This window comes from Rana temporaria, chromosome 2 (genome assembly GCF_905171775.1).
Source record: "Rana temporaria chromosome 2, aRanTem1.1, whole genome shotgun sequence".
NCBI classification, from domain to species: domain Eukaryota; kingdom Metazoa; phylum Chordata; class Amphibia; order Anura; family Ranidae; genus Rana; species Rana temporaria.
In genome coordinates this window covers 123703243-123726500 of record NC_053490.1, presented here as the reverse complement: position 1 = coordinate 123726500, position 23258 = coordinate 123703243, and the positions used below count along the sequence as shown (strand labels likewise).

The 23258-nt window shown below is 42.4% G+C and overlaps 1 protein-coding gene across 2 annotated transcripts in view; it reads left to right on the top strand.

Moving 5' to 3' along the window:
* Positions 1-23258, top strand: part of MARS1 (methionyl-tRNA synthetase 1) — a 65651-nt gene that overhangs the window by 17618 nt on the left and 24775 nt on the right. For both annotated transcript variants that reach the window (XM_040340916.1, XM_040340917.1), the window contains exons 7-14: positions 868-980; positions 4910-5026; positions 8729-8932; positions 10572-10773; positions 13485-13559; positions 19218-19388; positions 19472-19567; positions 21990-22107. In XM_040340916.1, coding sequence (XP_040196850.1) covers positions 868-980; positions 4910-5026; positions 8729-8932; positions 10572-10773; positions 13485-13559; positions 19218-19388; positions 19472-19567; positions 21990-22107 — 1096 coding nt within the window. The remainder of the gene's footprint in view (positions 1-867; positions 981-4909; positions 5027-8728; positions 8933-10571; positions 10774-13484; positions 13560-19217; positions 19389-19471; positions 19568-21989; positions 22108-23258) is intronic.

The window sequence follows — 23258 nt, the reverse complement described above, 5'->3', positions numbered from 1 at the left end:
TCAGACGGTTTACTTTTTTTTTTATGTAGTCCTAATTTTACTGTAATGTCCCAAACTGACGTTTCATCTTTTATTTACTGCAGCGAGTTGAAATGTGGTAGAATCCACATAAAAATGCACATGTTGCACTTTTTTTTCCAGCGCACACCACGACAGCACGATGATTTGAATTGGACACAAGGCAAATTGCCTTGTCTATGCATTGGATATACTGTGTGTATATATAACACCACTTTCATTGGTATACTTAAAAGGGTTGTAAACCCTTGTGTTTTTTCACCTTAATGCATTAAAGTGAAAAAACACCTGGCAGTGACTGGCCCCCCAGCCCCCCTGTTTTATTTACCTAAGCCCTGGAATTTCCCATGGCGGAGACGCACTCTTCCTCTGCCCGGGGTTCTCAGCTCTTGATTGGATAGATTGATGGCAGCGTAGCCCTTTGCTCCTGCTGCTGCCAATCAAATCCAATGACGGGGGCCGGGGCCGAGTCATACATTTGGCGTCCACCCCCCCCGGGAGAGCGTTTCTAGGGGGTTATACAGGGAGGGACCCCAGAAGATGATTGGGGCCACTCTGTGCAAAACGAACTGCACAGTGGAGGTAAGTATGTTATGTTTGTCATTTAAAAATAAAAAGCCCAAAGCCTTTACAATCACTTTAACAGACCAAAAGGGAACAAATAAGGGGTGTGGTGATTTTTTTTTTTTTGTAAGGGTTTACTTGCACATTTAGATTTTAAATGAAAGGTTAGGGTGGCAGCACACAGACCTTGCTCCTTCAGAAATAAGTCCTCAATGGTACATCATATTTTTATGCTCACAGATTCCCGTAGATTATAAGTTTAACTTTCTTTTGATCCATTCTAAGAGTGAAGATACAGCAGCCCGTTTGCTGTCTGAGGAGGATATTGCTGCCGCCGCTGAAGCTTGGAAGAAGGGCCCGTCTCTTATTCCAAAGCCAAAACCACAGCAGCACCCAATGTGAGTATATTGAGACTGTCTACTGCAGATTGGCTTGCAGGCACATTCGGATGTATACATTCTTATGGGGCTGTCATAAACCTTGTACACATGATCAGATTTTCGGACGAACATCCGTCCGTTTTTTGTTGCACGCTAGTCTCCCGATGAAAGTGAAGAGGTTACTCAACATATAAAAATCATGTATGACAGAATTCAACTTCAGAAATGACGTAATGTGTTGAATAGTTTTCTATGTGTTCTTTTGTTTCTGAGCATGCGTAGTCTTGCTGTTACGATTTTTCAGATTAAAACCATACTAATTAAATGAAAATCGGACGTTGTGTTAACGTACGATTAAAATTCTATAGTCTGCACGTCCCAGCTTTTGTCATATGAAAAATCGGAATCGGCTGTCGAAAGCCCCATACCAACGATTCGAAAATCGCCAGATCGTTCGTCGTACGAAATGTAACTTCTGATTTTCTTATCGTGTGTACAGGCCTTTAGAGTAGTGCCAGTACATTGCCCCACTTATTCTACACCTCAACCTTAAGCAATGTGAAAGTACCAGGTGACCAAACTGCCCAGGCAAGCCGCAGGATAGATACTTGTATTTGCTTTACTGTTGAGCTAAATGCTTAATAACAACGTTCACAGTTCATACATTCAAGTAAGGTTTTTGTGCCTTCTGCATTTAGTTGAACTATGGGGTGGATTTACTAAAACTGGTGCAGCTATGCATAGTTGCCAATCAGCTTCTAACCTGAGCTTGTTCAATTAGGCTTTGGCAATAAAACGGGGAAGCTGATTGGCCTTAGATACTCCAACAGGAAGATCTCCCTACTATAATTCCATACTGTGTTCCTATTTAGCTGGGAGTTTTAGGTGTTATAATCCATCTTTTTTATGTGTTGCAAATCCTTACAGTCCCCCCGCCCCCCTCTCTTAAAATAATCACATTGAAATGAAGACACACCTGTTTTTGTTTTGTGTGTGTTTTTTTTTTTTGCTTTTGTATTATTTTATATATACCGTATATACTCGAGTATAAGCCGAGGCACCTAATTTTACCACAAAAAACTTGACTTGAGTATAAGCCTAGGGTGAGAATGCAGCGACTACTGTAAACAGAAACAAGGGTCAACTGTGCCCATTTGCACGCCTCACTGTGCCCATTTGCACGCCTCGCTGTGCCCATTTGCACGCCTCGCTGTGCCCATTGCAGTGTACCTGAAATTCTTGACAGGCTGCGATGCGGGCGTCCATTTTTTAAAACTCTCGGCATCCTCCTGGTCCCGTCCCATTCTGTGATAGGCTGAACAATGTCAAATGCCTATCACGGACGTTCTTTCATCCCCGGACTCAGTTTCCCAGCAGACACACTGTGTTCAATGTTTCGGCAATCACAGACATTCTTTCATCCTTGGACAAGAGAAGGTCCGTGATAGGCGGAACACTGAACACAGTGTCTGCTGGGAAACTGAGTCAGAGGATGAAAGAACGTCCGTGATAGGCGGAACACTGAACACAGTGTCAAACGCCTATCACAGAACAGGACGGGACCAGGAGGAAGCCGCAAGTTTTAAAAAATGGACGCCCAAGGTACACTAACTCGAGTATAAGCCGAGAGGGGTATTTTCAGCCCTAAAAAAAAAAGAGCTGAAAAACTTGGCTTATACTCGGGTATATACTCATATTTACTAGTGCAACTTATAACATCCAATTGAAAGAACACCAACATGTCAGAAAAAAATAAAATAAATACAAAATAATTCAAAAACAGAATCACTGGGGGAAATTTACTAAAACTGATGCACTCAGAATGTGGTGCAGCTGTGCATGGGGTAGCCAATCGGCTTCTAATTTCAGTTTGGTCAATTAGCTTTGGCAATCAAAACTGGAAACTGATTGGTTTATATGCAGAGCTGCAACAGATTTTGCGCACTCCAGTTTTAGTAAATAACCTTCATAGAGAAAAAAGAATCGCCCCTTTTTGTCAGTATTTTGTTGAACCACCTTTTTCTTTAACCTTTTTGCTGCCAGAGCCGTTGTGTTTTTTGCACACATGTCTACAAAATAATTTTAGCCCTGACTATGATGTTAAACCCCTCCCAAACATTATATATTTTTGAAAGCGGGCACCCTAGAGATCAAAATGGTGGTAGTTTAATTTTTTTATGTCACACGATATTAACACAGAGGTCTAGGAAATGCAACATTTCTGTGACAAACACACTAAAGTGAATTTTAGGACAAACGAGCGCAATAAATTACCCAATTTTTTTGGAAAAATATAAAAGACGGGGGTTAAATAGATGGCAAACCTTAAATTTGTGTGCACCCATGAAATGGCGACAAACTTCGGTACCTTTTATAGATTCTATAGGCGACGCTTCAAAAGCCCCCTTTAGGTATAAGTTTGTCATCACAGAAGGGGTCTTGTGCTAGAATTATTGCTCTCACGCCAGCGTGTGCAGCGGTATGTAACGTGTATCACAATCAACGGTTTCCTGCATGCATTTACGTGTGTATATGTGGAGGTGGGGGCCTCAAAACATTTGGGAGGACTTATGTGCTTGGGTGTAACTTAAAAAAAAAATTCATCCCCTTTTTTTTTTTCTTCTTGTGGTGATTTTTATTTAACAGGTTTTCTTTGAGATGTGCAGGGTTTTTCCCCGCTGAGCTAGCTGGGGACACCTAGATGCTGACCCGAAAGTGACGTTACAGCCGTTGCTTTCTGGATCACAGCATGAAGGGGAGAAGAGCTTTTCTCCTTCCCCTGCCGTGTTGGTCCCTTGCCCACAGATGGGCAAGCGGGGCCCGATAAGCATGGCAGGGGGCGCCAGTAGTGGGGGGGTGTGAGAGTGCAGCACTGCCTTCCAAATGCTTTCACCCGACAGGCAGGAGGCTTCCTGTCTGCTTCACAGATCGATAGGGTCTTTTCTGTCGTAAAGTCTCTGCCTGTCACCCACATTTAAAATAAGTGTGTTTAATGCCACTTTAAAGCGGAGGTTCCGCGGTTTCTCGTTTTTTTGTTTTTTTTTGGTGTGCAATGCATAGTAAAACATATATAAATTTGACACTCACTTGCTAGCCACGTCTAATCGCATTGCCTCGTTTTCCGTCATAAAGAAGGACTTTTAAAAAAACATCCAGGCGTTTTCCATCTTGCTTGTGGGCATTGTGAAGCCCACAAGCAGACTTCCTGGATGCGGTGATCCGACACTCCCATCATGCACCGCGTAATCTCGCGCATGCGCTGTATTGACGGCGAGCTGCGCCATCAACAATTCCACATTACCATGACAACGGGTGATGTCATTTCAGATAGCGCGAGAATCCTGTTATTGAGAGTAAACGTCATCTCCTGGGAGTCTTGACACATAACTCCCAGGAGACATTGCGCCCAGCTCCCATTAAACACTGGGCAGTTGGGGGGGAAAAGGAGCGACACGCCCACTCCCGCAGGGAAACAATACCCGGAAGCGAGATAAAATCATCTGAATCAAGGTTTGATTATACATGTACTAAGGCTGCAGTTACTAGTGATATAAAGTTCAGATTGAGGGTGAACCTCCGCTTTAAGATTGGATAACCGTGTTCCTACATAAGCCCATATGTGACTGGTTCCCTTTTAAGGTAGGAAACGTTTGTGCGTGTTTTTAGTTTTTTTTAACGGAGCACTCTTTTATCAAAACTGGTAACACGATGTTGAACAGTTCAATTTACAATGACAGACAGAACTTTTATGGGAAGGATACAAGTGCAAAACTAAAATAAAATAAAAAAGTTTTAATTGCTAGTTCTTTTCAATGAACTATGCTGAAATCGATTACTGTGCTCTGCAATAGGAATCAATCCTGATGTGTTGGGGTTTTAGTAGTACTTTCATTTGAAACCATATTGTGCTTCTTCAGACTTTTGACAACTGATCCTCTTACTTCCAGCCTGCCCGTAGAAGGTGAGAAAAACTTGCTGATTACCAGTGCCTTACCCTATGTGAATAATGTCCCTCACTTGGGGAACATCATCGGATCTGTGCTCAGTGCTGATGTCTTTGCCAGGTGAGCTATATTTGAAACCAACTGTTTTATTTAGAAGTGGCGCTGCATAAAATATACTCTGATATGACTTGAGTCCTGATTTTTTTTATTTGAACTTTGTTAAGGTTTAGGGTTTACTTGGCGAAAGAACTGGGAGGTTTGAGCAACTCTTGATTGCAGTAATCATTTCTGCTGACTGATTTTTCCACAGAGGTTTGGGAGAAACTCGCAATGGTTAGCAGAGAAAGTAGACACATTATCTATGTAAAGAGAAGAAAACCCTTGTTAAATCCCCAGGGGGGCAGTACACATACCCCTTGGTCTAGTTGAAATCTGTGGTGTAGTTACTGAGTAATGTGGTCAGACAACTTGCCTCCCTCGCCCCATCTCTGCCTGACCACACTGGAGCAAGGAGATGGACTTATGACTGACAATCTGCAGACAGAGCCCACACCACCTTGTCCACCCACCTCTGAAAACTGCCAGTTCAATCATCTGCAGCCCTTTCTTTTAATTGTGAAGCCTTGTGCCTCCTCTACAGTCTTCATTTTTACTGTAAAGAAAGCTGGTGAGAACTAGGGATGAGCCGAACACCCCCCGGTTCGGTTTGCAGCAGAACATGCGAACAGTCTATAGTATGCCTGTAAAGTAGGCCCTTGTCCCCATCAACATGTTGAGGGCATGTGGCCTGGTACGGTTCAGGAGGGGGCGCTCTCTCGTCCGCCCCCCTCTTTTCCTGCGGCCTGCCAGGTTGCGTGCTCGGATAAGGGTCTGGTATGGATTTTGGGGGGAATCCCACGCCATCTTTTTATTTATTTTAATTTTTTTCCCCCAATGACTTTTATCTGTATTGCCGGGACCCAACAATTCATAATAGCCACAAGTAGTTTTAAATTACTTTTTTTTTTTTCCTTTTTAGAAATGTAATTTTTGTGCAGAGACCGTTATAAACACGGGAAACATGCACTACTTTACAGGCATACTATAGACACCCCCCAGGTACGAAATTTAAAGGAATATTTCACTTTTATTTTTTGACTTTAAGCATTATTAACCCCTTCCCGACCGCCGCATGTACATATACGTCGGCAGAATGGCACGTACAGGCACATTGGCGTACCTGTACGTCCCTGCCTAGACGTGGGTCCGATCGGGACCCCCCCCCCCGCGACTTGCGGCGGTCGGGTCCCCTCGGGGAGTGATCCGGGACGACGGCGCGGCTATTTGTTTTTAGCCGCTCCGTCGCGATCGCTCCCCGGAGCTGAAGAACGAGGAGAGCCGTGTGTAAACACGGCTTCCCCGTGCTTCACTATGGCGCTGCATCGATCGAGTGATCCCTTATATAGGGAGACTCGATCGATGACGTCATTCCTACAGCCACACCCCCCTACAGTTGTAAACACACACACAGTGTACACCAAATCCTACAGCGCCACCTGTGGTTAACTCCCAAACTGCAACCGTTATTTTCACAATAAAGAATGCAATTTAAATGCATTTTTTGCTGTGAAAATGACAATGGTCCCAAAAATGTGTCAAAATTGTCCGAAGTGTCCGCCATAATGTCGCAGTCACGAAAAAAATTGCTGATCGCCGCCATTAGTAGTAAAAAAAAAAAAAAATTTATAAAAATGCAATAAAACTATCCCCTATTTTGTAAACGCTATAAATTTTGCGCAAACCAATCGATAAACGCTTATTGCGATTTTTTTTTTTTTACCAAAAATAGGTACAAGAATACGTATCGCCCTAAACTGAGGAAAAAAAATATTTTATATATGTTTTTGGGGGATATTTATTATAGCAAAAAGTAAAAAATATTGCATTTTTTTCAAAATTGTCGCTCTATTTGTGTTTATAGCGCAAAAAATAAAAACCGCCGGGGTGATAAAATACCACCAAAAGAAAGCTCTATTTGTGGGGAAAAAAGGACGCCAATTTTGTTTGGGAGCCACGTCGCACGACCGCGCAATTGTCTGTTAAAGCGATGCAGTCCCAAACTGTAAAAACACCTTGGGTCTTTAGGCAGCAATATGGTCCGGGGCTTAAGTGGTTAAAATCACTGCTCCCGAAAAAACAGCCGTTTTTAAAACTTTTTTTGCATTGATACATGTCCCCTGGGACAGGACCCAGGTCCCCGAACACTTTTTATGACAATAACTTGCATATTAACCTTTAAAATTAGCACTTAAGATTTCTCCCATAGACTTTTAAAGGGTGTTCTGCGATTTTTTGAATTTGCCGTGAACACCCCAAATTATTCGCTGTTCGGCGAACAGCCAATGTTCGAATCAAACTCATGTTTGACTCAAACATAAAGCTCATCCCTAGTGAGAACAGTCGCATTTGAACAAGTGTAGTTGCTGTCGTGTTGTCAGCTCATACTTATGTGAATGACGGCAGTGCTCTCTAGTTCAGTCATTCAAATGCTATTCATCAATTACAACTGTATTCCCTTCTCAGATCCTAAATGGCAACTGCTGCTGTGGATTTTTGCTCCATAGCTTTTGCAGTAAAAATGAAAATTGCAGAGTAAGTGCAAAATGAAAGTGGTGGCTTCCGTGCAGGCCGTACCTCCCCCATGGGAATGCCCATAAATTGGGCTTCAGCCTGGGTTGGAGCAACAACTAGCAGTAACATAATTTAAATGCAGACATTTTATGCAAGAGGAGGCTTAAGATTATTTAAATGTGACAGAATTAGGAACTCTGGTAGGTTGGATCTCAAATATGGAGCCCCAGAATTATAAGATCACACCTGGGCTAAGGATGCTGCAAACTGATCCAGGAAGTTGCCTAAAGTCCTTTCACTGTATAAGCACCACGACTAAGAACATTAGGCTGCTTTCACATTGAGGCGTATAGCCGCGCTATTTGTAGCGCGGCTATACAGTCGTATTTACCGCGATATTCGGGCGCTAGCTGTGAGGTTTTAACCCTCGCTAGCGGCCGAAAAAGGGTTAATACCGCCCGCTGTATTACCGCGCTTTCCCATTGATTTCAATGGGAAGGCGCGGTATAGGAGTGGTGAACACACCGCTCCTATACCGCGGTAAAGATGCGGCTAGCAGGACTTTTGGTGCGCTCCTGCTAGCGCACTGCTTCAATGTGAAAGCCTTCGGGCTTTCACATTGAACACTACAGGGCATGATTTTTCATGCGGTATAGCAGCGCTATTTTTAGCGCTGTACCGCATGAAAAACGCCTCAATGTGAAAGGGGCCTAAGAGCTAGGATTTCGAAGCAGAGTACTTTCTGGCATTAATACAATACAACTACATTTTTACAATTTTTGAAGCAGCCATCCAGACATGGCATATGCAGCATTAGAGGTAATTTTAGCTGGACCTAAAGTATAAAATATATATAAATGTGTTTTTTTTTTTTTTTTTTTTAAATGAAGCTTCACTTTAATATTTACAAAGCAATGCCAGGGTGCCATGATCTGGAGTCATTGTGCACACTGCGCATTATGTGATTCATCAAAGATAATGGATACCCAAGTTTTCTATTTAGTGAAGAAATGAATGGGCATTTATAATTAGAGTTATGATCATTCAAGAGAGAATTGTAGCCACATTTGAGAGATTTACTTTTAGCGTGGGTTTTTTAATACTGTGTCTCCCCTATTTTTCTCATTTGTTGCATAGTAATATTTGTACATGATCCAGTACTAGTATCAGTTTGATTTCACTGAAAATCAAATCTTGCATTGGATCTTGCAGGTACTGTCGGCTAAGGAACTGGAACACTCTGTTTGTGTGTGGGACAGACGAATATGGCACAGCCACTGAAACCAAAGCAATGGAAGAAGGGTTGACCCCACAGCAGATCTGTGACAAGTACAATGCTGTCCACACTGCCATATACAAATGGTTCAACATCTCCTTTGACTATTTTGGCAGAACAACAACTTCACACCAAACAAAGTAAGAAATCAGCCTGGTCTCTTTCCATTTTCTTCCCACTTTTAAAATATGTGGAAATCCTAACAATGAACATTTTATTTTCTTCCTTTTTGGTCTGTTAAATATACTATTGAAACGTCATTTGATCTATTCAATAAGTTCAAAAAATACCTGTGTGTTCTGTCAGAAATCAAGTAAACTAATAACTTTTTTGTGCTGCGTTGTTGTTGGTTGGCGTTCTTCCCAGCTATTTCTGTTGACTACAGAATACCTCCCCTCTGTGCTGTGAAGATGAGGGAAGGGGAAGTTCTGTAAGCCTAATATACTTCCTGTGATAGGGTGACAACGTTGCTTCCCCATAAATACAGTATGTTATATAAGCGTTGTCGTCCTATGGCAGGAAGTGTTACTGGCAGGGTCACCAGGTAATAAGTGAGAGAGAAAAATTCTAACAGGCTGTAATATATAACATTTTTGTTCTTGGGTTTGGATTCGTTTTAAAGCTTCATAGTATATTTTCCTAATTATTTTTGTTTGATGTACATTTATACAGTAGTAAGTACGCGGAACAAAATAAGTCAGTGGGCTCTTCATTTAAAGCAACAGGCAGCAGTTGGCATCCCATTTTTTTTTTTTTTTTTTTTTGCTGTAGGTTTTTGAAGAAAAATAGTTTTTATAATAAACGTAAAAACAAAAAAATTAAAAAAAACACCATAAATTTGATATTCTTTTGAATATTTCTTGCCTTTTTATATAGCACTAATGTATTACACAGCAAATTACAGAGTACATGGATCCATTCACATAAGTTCCTCTCTGGCAAATGAGCTCACATTATAATGTCCTTAAGCTGACCATACAGTATGTATTACTCTGTATAATCTAAGAACTATGAAGCACCTGATTGCATATAAATTAAGTGATTGTAGGAGGAAGCCAACCCAAATACGTCAAATACACACACTCCAGTGATGCTGTCCAGAGTGTCATTGGCACAAATCTGCAAAGCAGGATACCCTTTGCCAGCCTAAAAAAAAAGTATACTTTTGTTTGGGAAGAGAAAGATCATCAGGAGATCTTCATCCAATTTAGGGCTGCCACATGTCTGTACAAATTTACTTTACGACTTTGACCGATTAGGCCACGCGATCTGGTCTGCCTGTCCATTTTTCAGGAGGACTGGATCGGGCCACCTATTGTCTTCTATGGGGAGGCGGATGTCAGCTGACACACGCCTGGCATCCGATCTGACAAAATCTGATGAAAACAGATGTATGGCGTCCAGCGGGTCGGATCGCATGATCGTCAGATGGAAACGGACATGCAGTCTATTTTCATCCGACTGCCACGTAGAGGAGAGTGGGCTCTGTCCTTGTCTGCTCTGTATAGCTGTGCAGACAGGACCTGCTATCCGCCTGCTCAGCAGAGACATCCCCCACTGAGCAGGCGGATTCCACACGGTCAGATCTGCCCCGTGTGAAAGGGGCCTTATACCCCACTGTTGTGCTACAGTGTAACTGTTGTAAATAATTGAGGAAAGTGGATGCTGGTGTATTTCATGGCAAGTTAGTAATGTGTGTGTGATCTGTAAAGTTATGAGAAAAGTTAATGCTGGTGTTATTCATAGCAATAAAGTAACGTTTGTGCACATGTAATACAGAATCGCTCAGGACATCTTCCATCGACTACTGAAAAGAGGCTTCTTGTTGGAAGACACAGTGGAGCAGCTGCGGTGCGAGACCTGTCAGAGATTCTTGGCGGATCGTTTTGTGGAAGGAATATGCCCCTTCTGTAAATATGAGGAGGCCAGAGGTGACCAGTGTGACAAGTGTGGAAAGCTTATCAATGCTGTAGAGTTAAAGGTACTGCCACAAAGACTTTGTTGTCCATGTCTGTATATCTTTTTAGAGTGGATGATAATAAGGTTCATCTTTATCAATATGTGCACAGCCTCAAAGATTATGGTGGCCAGAGCCGCAATGACTTCACTGCGGGAGTCTGTTAACGGGCATGCAGATTATTCAGAGCGCATGCACCAGTGATGTCACTGGCTGTATCTAAAGTAAATATCTCCTAAGCAATGCATGTTTAGGAGCTATTTACAGTACCTATACGTAAGCCTTTTTTTTGCATGGGAGTTTACTGACACTTTAAGCTCAGTTTGCAGCACTGTGCTTGGTTCTCTCTGCTCTGCAGAAACCACCCTTTGAACCAATCAGCGATATCACCTAGAGGATCTTTCATCCATAAAATAGCCTTTTTGGTTGCTATCATATCTTCCATGCATGTTTCTGAACTGGTGGCCCTTTCCTGTAAAGTGCCTTTTCTCATACTTCACAGTGACAAGGTTGTCTTACAATCAAGGCCATTATTTCACCCGAAGGTGGTCCCCACATTCCACCTCACATGTGTGTGTGTGTGTGTGTGTCTGTCTATAAATGTTTTATTTTTAGATCTGCAGCTCACAGAAACATTGGTTCCTATGAAACGGGAAGTGAATGGACATCGCCTCCTTAAGGACCGCCCCACGTACATTTACTGTGGAAGGGCAGCCCTTAAGCGCAGAATCACATCGCTGTTGTTGGCTCTGGGATCAGGGCTCAAGTCCTGCGGGAACGCGTGGGAACGGAGTCCCTGCACTTTTTTCACAGCAGGAACTCGGTTCCCTTTGCAGGACTAGAGCAGCCAAGAGCAGCCGAGCCGCCCGAGCCAATCCTTCACTAAGCGGCTAAGCCCAGCTCGAGTCACTGTCAGGGGCAGGCGAACCTTAGTAATCCTTTGTTACTGGCCGCTTCCTGTATATGGCTTCATCGGGTAGTGTGCGGGTATTCTGTAACTTCCTCGATGCCGCAATGTCTCCTGGGAGCTTTTGTCATTGTTCCCAGGAGACATTGCGGATGTTTGCCGCGAGTTATCGCGGGATTTAGAAAGAACTTGCTTAAAGGGTGGTCAGTAACATTACTAAGGTACAGTGGATCGAAAAAAAAACATGCGGTTTAGTAATTATGCATATGAGCGTATCATTATTTTATTTTTTTTGGTGGGGGAGTGGATCTTGGGTGGGAGTTCCCACACTTTTTTCCCCAGGACTTGACCCCTGTCTGGGATGTGCGTGCCGTCTGGACACAACGGGAGCCAATCAGCACGTCCGGCAGCTGCGATGGCCAGAGGAGAGCCAGAACGGCGGTTTGCCTATGTAAACAAGGCAGACTGCCATTCTGTGAGGGAGGAAAATGGAGATCTCGTGTTTCTGCTAAGCAGAAACCATGTATCTCTGTTTTCCTCCAGTGTCCGCATTCCCCCCACAGTTAGAAAGCACTCCCTAGACTTTTAACTCCTTGATCGCCCCTGACTTTATCCCCTTTTTTTTATCTTTTTGTAAAAATGTTTTTACGCATTGCAACCAAAGAAAAAATTGACAGTGTCTCTTTACTGAAGTCTCATCTTCCTAAAGAAAAATCTCCTCCCGTTTTTCACAATCGCGCCTTTATCATGTCATCAGTTTTCAGCAGCACCTATATTTCTGAGCAACTATTTTCAAGGATGAAGCACAAGAAGGGAAGAATTGGAACCAAAATATCTGATGAGCACCATAAGAATTCATTAAAGTGGTTGTAAACCCTCTCTGACATGTTTTGCCTACAGGTAAGCCTAGATTAAGACTTACCTGTAGGTGTTTGCAATATCGCCTAAACCTACACGGTTTAGGCGATATTTGCCAAAAAGAATGCACCGATGTCTACGGCGCAGGCGCACTGAGAATACCGGTTTTGAGAATGGGTAATGCCGGCTCCCGCGCGCATGCGCGGAGTGACGTCTTCGCCACTCTGGCCAATCCGAGCGGTGATACCCAAAAGTAACCTCCGGGTGAGATGTCTGTGGCCGGAGGGGGAGTTGAGGATGGCTTCGGGGGCTTCGATCTAAGATAAGTAATTCATAATGAGCTAGTATGCTATTCATACTAGCTCATTATGCCTTTGTCTTTCAGGTTTTTATTTTAATTTTTGGGGTTTACAACCACTTTAAGAATGGCTACTACATCCATCAAACCAGATATTGATGATGTCACTGTTTTATCAAAAACCGTAACAAATATCGCACTAGTTTTACGTTGCCCTCCTTTTTAGAATAAAAAAATATTACAAAAAAAAAAAATGAAGTTTTATTACTCAGGTACTGTGGGGGAGATTTACTAAAACTGGTACACACAGAATCTGTTGCAGCTGTGCATAGTATACTACCCATCAGCTTCTTCAGCTTGTTCAATTAAGCTTTGACAATAAAACCTGTAAGCTGATTTCTATGCAGAGCTACACCGGATTCTGTGTGCACACATTTTGGTAAATTTTCCCTATTATCTATATATTTTATTTTTTTTGCTCATCGGCACTCCTTATTGTTAGTGTATTTTATGTGTGGCCCAATACAATTCCTCTTCTTCCAATGTGGCCCATGAAAGTTCAAAGGTTTTGACACCCCTGGTGTAGTGTAGTATATCCATATGCAAAGTTATCTTGGTGATTGGTTGTTTGTTTAACACTTGTGTTTTTTTTGTTTTTTCTTTGTTTTACAGAGACCTCAGTGCAAAGTGTGTAAGCAGTCTCCTGTAATTAAATCCTCTCGGCATCTTTTCTTAGACCTGCCTAAGGTATGTCACATTCTGAGAGCATTGTTGTTTTATTTTTATTTTTAGAGGCCTGTTTTAATATAGCAACTTGAGCTCATCCTAGAAATATTTTAACATGTATCTAAAGAAAACCTTGTTTTCTTAAATGTTCTGATAAATTATAGAAGGTGAAGGCCTCTTAAGTTTTTGGCTGTTACCCTCCAAGGAGATTCACTCGTATATTTGTCCTGGTGACTATTGTCACTGGTGAAGAGAAGTCCAATATTTTGAGTTCTCACTAGAAGAGGAATGTGGAGACACTTGTCCTGTGACAACTGTCTAAGGAGGTTTTTGTCTTATTTTGAAGAGGTCGCTTTCACTTTCTGCTGCATCTCCAGGATAAGTGAAGGGGCTACAAACCATTTCCTATTCTAAGAAACCGGAAGAAAAAAATAGCCTATTCTTTTAAGCAAGTTTTAGCCATCTGGCAGGTATCCATGTTGTATCCATTTAAAGCAGGGGTCTCCAAACTTTTCAAACAAAGGGCCACTTTATTGTCCCTTTGAAAGGGCCGGATTGTGGCCAGTGGGTGCAGAAAATGTCCTGGGCCCAGCACCAGTAAGAATAAATGTGGCCTCAGGGCTCATAGATTCCAAGTGTGTATATATATGTATATATATATATATATATATATATATATATATATATATATATATATATATATATATATATATATATATATATATATATATATATATATATATATATATATATATATATATATATATATATATATATATATATATATATATATATATATATATATATAAACTTTACACCAGATGTAAAACAAGCTTCTGGAACTTTTCTGTTCTACTTGGCAGGACTCTGTTAGATAATAAATCATGAGTCTAGCATGGAGTGTCACCCTAGGGCACTGGGCTTTGCCAGTGGTGCTCTCCAGACTGTAGTGTACTGTGCTAGACGCAGGGAACTCTCCAGGGCTCAGCTGTGACCCAGTCTCTGAAGACACTTTGTTAAAAAAAAAAAAAAACGATGGGATAAACCTGAACTCTTTTTTGGGCACTGTCATTGTGGAGCTTTGGGGACCTTGAATTCTGTGTCAGTTGGCCAGGAAACAGAGTCTTCAAGTCCCTAGCAAAGGCAAAAGAGCTGGTGTGACCCAGTCCAAATACTGTAATTAGGAAACGGCCCCACAGGCAAAAACCTGTTTGTTTTTCCTCTGTATAATTTGGAGTCTTGTCGCCCACACCGACCTAATTGAGTTTTCAGAATGATTACGAACTGTGACCTTTCCTTATTTTAGCTTTTAATCGCAGCATTATACACACCTCTGTGACTCAGTGGCGGTGCGTCTATAGAGGGCGCTGGAGCGCCACCCCCTCTGGCTTTCGCACCACCACTGAAATAACATAGATTCATGCATTGCATGAATCCATGTTATTGTTGCCGGCCGCTGGTCTATTCAGATGGCCGGACTGTGAGCGCCGGCCACCTGAATAACGGCAGCTGGTTGGCTGTGCAGAAGTGCCTATCAGAGCCAGCGGCTCTGATAGGCTTTCCGAGTACAGTCCTCAACGTTCTGGATGCTTATCCAAGGGACGTACGGGGTGTGTTCCTTGGATAAGACTGACAAGCGTCTCAGCCAATCAGGTTCACCGGTTCTGGTAACCTGATTGGCTGAAGCGTCATTGAGGGCGGGAGAAGACATCGAGGGATGTGGAAGGAGGATGGCTGACCTGCCGAGAAAGTTAAGTGCCGGGCGGGGGGGGGGGGGATTTTTCAGGGCACAGTGGTGACAATTGGCACAGTGACGACAATTAAAGGGCACAGTGACATCAATGGGTACAGTGGTGACAATGGGCATAGTGGCGACAATTAAAGGGCACAGTGGCGACAATTAAAGGGCACAGTGACAGCAATGGGCACAGTGACGACAATTAAAGGGCGCAGTGGCATCAATTGGCACAGTGGCGACGATGGGCACAGTGGCTGCGTTTGATGGCATGGCACAGTGGCTGCGTTTGATGGCATGGCACAGTGGCTGCGTTTGATGGCATGGCACAGTGGTGAAAATTGGTAGCACAGTGGCTGCGTTTGATGGCATAGTGACTACATTTCATGGCATGGAACAGTGGTAACAATTGATAGCACAGTGGCTGCGTTTGATGGCATGGCACAGTGGTGAAAATTGGTAGCACAGTGGCTGCGTTTGATGGCATAGTGACTACATTTCATGGCATGGAACAGTGGTAACAATTGATGGCACAGTGGCTGCGTTTGATGGCATGGCACAGTGGCTGCGTTTGATGGCATGGCACAGTGGCTGCGTTTGATGGCATGGCACAGTGGCTGCGTTTGATGGCACAGTGGCTGTGTTTGATGGCATGGCACAGTGGTGCGAATTGATGGCACAGTGGCTGCGTTTGATGGCATGGAACAGTAGTGACAATTGATGGCACAGTGGCTGCGTTTGATGGCATGGCACAGTGGTGACAATTCATGGCACAGTGGCTGCATTTGATGGGCACAGTGAGGCTGCAATTCTTTTCTTTTTTTTTTCCGTTTGCGCCCCCCCAAAAATTTTGAGTACCAGCCGCCACTGCTCTGTGTGCTGTTAGTTGCAAAGCTCTTCTACTCTTGTGCTGTGGCACAATCTCTTCACAAACAAATATAGTGAATGTAAACTACCTGGCCTAAACAATGTTAGTTTTTTCCACAACTGTTTCTATACCCCTCTATGGTTCTACCATTGGAGTTTTGTCTGGCTTGTCTGTGACCATTTCCAAGCATTTCTCCAGATGAAGAGACCGGAATAGCCTCTGGTGTGCCTAATTTCTAAAAATTATCTTAATAAGTGAATCTGAGTTGTCTGGTGTACGGTGAATTAAATTACTGTATTTATTGGCGTATAACACTCACTTTTTTACCCTGAAAATAGAGGGTAAACTGTGCCTGCGTGTTATACGCAGGGGGCTGTGGAAAGTTTTTTTCCTGAAACTTCCCTCTTAAAGTTAGGGTGCGTGTTATACGCTGATAAATACGGTACCTCACAGTTGATGCACTTTAAGTGTGTGTGTGTGTATATGTATGTATATATGTATATATGTATGTATATATATGTATATATATATATATATATATATATATATATATATATATATATATATATATATATATATATATATATATATATATATATACATATATATAAATTTTTTTCTACCATTTTCTCCTTGGCAGAGTGATGGTTAAGGCTGAGGATGCTGAACACTGAAGTCATCCACAAGGCAGAGTGGGGCACTTGCACTCTTTTGTCCCTTCTTTGTAGCCTAGAAGAAGCACTGTCCTATTAAGACCCTCACTTTTTGCAATATTCCAGTCTCCGGACTGGTTTTATGGCATATGGTGACTCCATCACTTCTGACCATTTGCTGCTCTTGCCACCATCAGTTGCTTGGAGTTTTAAGTTTGCACGGCATTGCCTCACTTTGAGCCTTGTTGATCTCTGCTTTGAAATGCAACTTGTTACATAGGTGCCCACCCCTCCCTATTATTACTAGCCACAATTGCTCTCCAAGAAAGGACAGGCACCTGCAACATAGATCCCCAGAGTCCTATATGGCTCCACAAACTGAGTATCTGCCCTTGCATACATATATGAGTCCCTTGGTATCCACTTTGGTTTGTTTTCTGGTCTGTACCCGTTTAATGCCAACAAAAAAAAACGAATTGTAAGTGTTCTAAGCTCATTGTTTTGCACTACATTTGAAGCTGCAACTACACCTGAGGTTTCTGTTACTTTCCGATTCAGAGCCTCAACAAAATTTCTTGTTTTTAGGCACTTCTCCTGTGACTCGGCTTTACAAGATGTAATTGATCCTCTGATGCTGTGTGTTCTGTAGTGTAGTGGATCGGACTGCTTTTTCAGGCATTGGGGGCCAGATTCACAGAAAAAGTACGCCGGAGTATCTGCTGATACTCCGGCGTACTTTCAAATTTGCCGAGTCGTATCTTTATTTGTAATTCACAAACAAAGATACGACGGCTTTTGGCTAAGATCCGACAGGCCTTCGGATCGTAGGTGTAATTCTCCGGCGGCCGCTGGGTGGAGTTTGCGTCGTTTTCCAGCGTCGGGTATGCAAATTAGCTGTTTACGGCGATCCACGAAGGTACGCGCGTTCGTCGCATTCTCTTACGTCGGCGCTGGTCGGTTTTTCCCGTCGCAATCTTAAGCCTGCTATTTCATGGCTTAGATTTAGACCAGCAATGTTAAAGTATGGCCGTCGTTCCCGCGTCGAATTTCTAATTTTTTTTTTTTTGCGTAAAACATCCGGGAATACGAAAGTACGTTACGCACGTTGCCATTCAAAAAACACGTTGGGGCGCCGTAATTTCGCGCAAAGCATGGCGGGAAATTTCCTAACGGAGCATGCGCAGAACGTTCGGCGCGGGAACGTGCCTAATTTAAATGGTACACGCCCCATTTGAATTAGGCGGGCTTGCATCATACGGCTTTACGCTACGCCCCTGCAAGTTTACAGGCAAGTGCTTTGTGAATCAAGCACTTACGCCGAAAACTTGCAGCGGTGTAACGTAAAGGGGATACGTTACGCCGCCGTAAATATTCGTGAATCTGGCCCCGGGTCTTTATAGAGCTGTGGCTGCAAAGACCTTCCCATTGCATTCTGTTTTGTAAAACTGTCCTTTTATGAGGTCTGGAACCAACTGGTGGAGTTGTGGGACTCCTCTGATTATTTAGAAAAAGATTCCATTTGAAAGTGAAAACGCATTGACGGGTGCTCCCTACCCAATCCAGTTCTCCACCCTAACGAGCATACCACCTAATGGGCGGATAATAATATTACATTTAAAGTGTCACTAAGCCCATCATAAAAACTATCAATAAATGCTGTATTACATGTTCAAACTCACTCGGTCACTATGAGATTCGTTTCCTGTATTCCGCAAAAAATCTGATTGATCTTGCAGCTCTCGAACTCTACCCTCTGTCCATGTCCCCAATTCAGCTGGGGATTTTGCAGCTGTGATTGCAATTCTGCACATGCTCAGTTTTCAGTGAGTTTCTATGCTGAGCATTTCCTCACTGTCACATCTAAACAGCCCATGTGATTATAGAGTTACACATGTGGGTGTATACACAGTGGTAATTGACAGCCCACTCCCTCCTCCTCCTCCATGCCCACTAACCAGATAAACACAAAGGGGAATAGTATCACATGTGAGTTAATGGAGGCTTCATCTCCCTCTTATTCTAAGACATAGGCTGGAGGGGTGTGACACGGTCCATGACTGGGACAAATCCACTCGCACCATGTTGGCAAAAAACAAAAGATTTTTATTTATATTTATATATATATATATATATATATATGTTTAAAACAGTTTTATTGATATTAATTATTTTTACTCTGTATTTCAAAGGCTGTATTTAATTTTTTATTTTGAACATGTCACCAGCAGCAGAGGACTAGAAGCTCCTCTTGCTTTTATCTCCCTGCAGACAGGCTGGGAAAGAGCTGGGTCATGTGACAGCTGTATATCGATTAGGAAAAAGGCATTTTTTTAATTAAAATAATTACAGTTCTGTCATCCACATACAAAAATCGAAGGGACAATGTCAATTAAACTGTGTATCTTTTTTGTTTTACTTTACAGTTGGAAGAGAGGCTGGAGAAGTGGTTAGATGAATCTCTTGCAACTGGAGATTGGACTACCAATGCCCGTTACATAACCCGCTCCTGGATCCGTGATGGTTTGAAGCCACGCTGTATTACTAGGGATCTTAAGTGGGGGACACCTGTGCCACTGGATGGCTTCAGGGACAAGGTGAATACAACTAACTTCCTACTGAACTAGAGTGCTTCATGTCTACTGGCGCTATTAATATTTAGTTTTTTGTTTTTTAACAGGTTTTCTATGTCTGGTTTGATGCTCCAATAGGATATATTTCCATTACAGCCAATTATACAGATCAGTGGGAAAAGTGGTGGAAAAATCCTAAGCAGGTAACCACATTGTAGATTCTTGATGTAATATATTGTGGTGCTCTGACAAGTGTTCAATAAATATATTTGCCTCTTTGATTATTGAACTTGACTTACAGAGGCTGGATGTTATAGGATTTTCTGCTTTACTTGTAGATGTATTCAGTTCCCACCTTTTGAAAATTAACCACTTTAATACCTCGCCATGCTATAGTGTGGCTCTGTTGTTCTTGGAGGGCATCCATGGACGTCCTCCCAGAGCACACCTCCAGCACACCCCCAACTGATCACAGATCGAAGTAAAGACACAATGGGCCTTTACCATGTGAACAGCTGTGTTCAAACAAACTTGCCGGTTATCTGCATTCCTTTCATCACGTGCTGTCACAGCGTGAGGAAAGGAGAGCCAGTAACTGGTATCTGTGACATTTACACAGATAATTCGAGATACTGATTGTCAGTACCCTAATTATCAGTGCAGCCACGTCGGCGCACATCGGAAGAAGAAAAATTACTTGTTGGTAAAATTTTATAACAAAAAAACTATTTTTTTCAGCATTTTTGGACTTTTTTTTTTTTTTTCTTTTAGAAAACCCAGCGGTAATGAAATACCACTATGTATGTGAAAAAAAATGATACATTTCATAAGGGTACAGTGTTGCATGACCACACAATTGTCCTTCAAGGTGCGACATCGCTCAAAGCTGAAAATTTTACCTGGGCTGGAAGTGGGTGAAAGTGCCCAGTATTGAAGTGGTTAAAATAAAACTAATTATACATCACAGGACACTGGGCATCTTCATATTCATGACTACTTGGGTTATTATGCCATCTTCAGCTGAATGGACTGTGTGTGTGTGTGTGTGTGTGTGTGTGTGTGTGTGTGTGTGTGTGTGTGTGTGTGTGTGTGTGTGTGTGTATATAGAGGGATATATCTATCGATAGATATACATGCACACATTTTTGTAAATATTTTATTATATCTTTTCATATGACAACACTGAAGAAATTACACTTTGCTAAAATGTAAAGTAGTGAGTGTACAGTTTGTAGAACAGTGTAAATTTGCTGTCCCCTCAAAATGACTCAACACACAGCCATTAAAGAGGAAGTAAACCCTCGTTAATTTTTTTTTTTTTTAGAAACCCTGCAAGAGAAAGTCATAATGAGCTAGTATGCATAGCATACTAGCTCATTATGATTGACTTACCTGGGATCGAAGCCCCCGAAGTTCTCCTCCGTGCCCTCTGCCGCCATGTCTCCGATGATCTTCTTCCTGTTATCGCCGCTCTGGCGCTGTGATTGGCCAAAACGGCGATGACGTCACTCCCGCGAATGCGAGTGGGTTCGGCCGATCCCTTCGCATGCACAAAAATTAGGCATTAACCCAGAATCTACCATTCACAAAAACGGCACGCTCAGTGCGCCTGCGCCGTTGTCTACATCGGTGGCCATTTTTATGAAAATCTCTCCTTAACCGTGTAGGTTAAGGAGATATTTCTTGCACCTACAGGTAAGCCTTAATCTAGGCTTACCTGTAGGTGCAAGTTGTATGGTTGACTTTACAACTACTTTAATGTCTAAACCCCTGGCAACAAAAATGAGCATACTCCTAAGTGAAAATGGCCAAATTTGGCCATTTTCTCTTCCCAGTGTCAACAAAAGTGAATACGCCCCCAAGTGAAAATGTCCAAATTGGGCCCAATTAGCCATTTTCCCTCCCCCGATGTCATGTGACTCGTTGGTGTTACAAGGTCTCAGGTGTGGATGGGGAGCAGGTGTGTTCAATTTGGTGTTATCGCTCTCACTCTCTCATACTGGTCACTGGAAGTTCAACATGGCACCTCATGGCAAAGAACTCTCTAGGGATCTGAAAAAAATAACTGTTACTCTACATAAAGATGACCAAGCCTATAATAAGATTGCCAAGACCATGAGCTGCAGCACGGTAGCCAAGACCATATAGGCGATTTCCAGGCTTTGACAATTGTCTGCTTGGCTTCTGTTGGGTTTGAGATTTAAAAGTGCATGTTGAGCTAAGAAGGGGACTGTGCAGTAAATTTGTTCAGAGATCGTATAAAGAAATTCTTCATGGAAATGTCGTGCTATAGATTTATCACATATGGAAAACAATGTGCACCCTTTGCACTCTGAAACAATGTGATATTTATCTGGGTATATAGTGGGAAATCTGGGACGGTACCATATACCGTCATCTATGTTTTTATAGCCACCTTGACATGAAATAGTATTTTAGGGGACCAAACATATTGTGGACGGTTTAAGCTAAACATGCATTGTTTGTTGTGTGATGCATTTAACAGATTTTGTTTCAGCAAGTTTGTGGTACTTCTGTGCATTGTAATCATTTTGTGTTCAAGCATTCTCGTTTAACAAGATTACCCTTATGTGTTTTAACTAAAAATAATTCTAATGTGTTCAGGTCCAACTGTACAACTTCATGGCAAAGGATAATGTCCCTTTCCACAGTGTCATTTTTCCTTCATGTCTCCTGGGAGTGGAAGACAACTACACAGTGGTCAACCACCTTATAGCTACAGGTAAACCTAATTGCACAGATGACTTGCTCCTAATAACTAAGCAGAGCACTATTTCTTTTAAATGTGTGTACCATTAAATGTTTATACAGGCTCCATACTGCTACTTAATTTGTGTTGGCCCTTTTGGACTGCGAGATGCTGCCATCTTTCATTAATGTAGGGCCCATTCACATTACAGTGTGAAATTTCTTTGCACAATTTCACAGCTTTGCTACTACTCGGAGGTCTGCGATAGGTGTTTTTGCATTCAGACAAATTCTTTTAACCACTTAAAGCGGTAGTTCACCCTCCTTAAGAACAATGCAGCATAAAATCCGGCATAGTAGCGCGAGCTACACTATGCCGGTCTTAATTTTTTTATCCCGGTACTCACGGTTATATAGTGCATTGACGATTCCGTCTGCCGCGGGGAATGGGCTTTCCTAGCAAGAGGGAGGGTGATTGACGGCCGGCTCTGGCACGTCACGCTCCCCGAAGACAGCCGGAGTAGGTCTCGGCTCTTCACGGCGCCTGCGCACAGGCTATGCGCAGGCGCCGTGAAGAGCCAAGCCTATTTCGGCTATTTCCGGAGAAGCATGACGTGCCACGGCCGGCCGTCAATCACCTTCCCTGTCCATAGGAACGCCTATTCCCCGGAATCTTCTATGTAGGATATAACGGTGAGTACGGGGAAAAAAAAATTAAGACCGGCATAGTGTAGCTCCCGCTACTATGCCGGATTTAATGCTAGAGGGAAAAAAATTTTTTTATTTTTTTTATATAGGGTGAACCCCCGCTTTAACCACTTGACCATATTGCTGCCCAAAGACCAGAGCACTTTTTGCGATTCGGGACTGCGTCGCTTTAACTGACAATTGCGCGGTCGTGCGACGTGGCTCCCAAACAAAATTGGCGTCCTTTTTTTCCCACAAATAGAGCTTTCTTTTGGTGGTATTTGATCACCTCTGCGGTTTTTATTTTTTGCGCTATAAACAAAAATAGAGCGACAATTTTGAAAAAAATGAATATTTTTTACTTTTTGCTATAATAAATATCCCCCAAAATATATAAAAAAACTTCTTTTTTTTCCTCAGTTTAGGACGATACGTGTTCTTCTACGTATTTTTCGTAAAAAAATCGCAATAAGCGTTTATTGATTGGTTTGCGCAAAA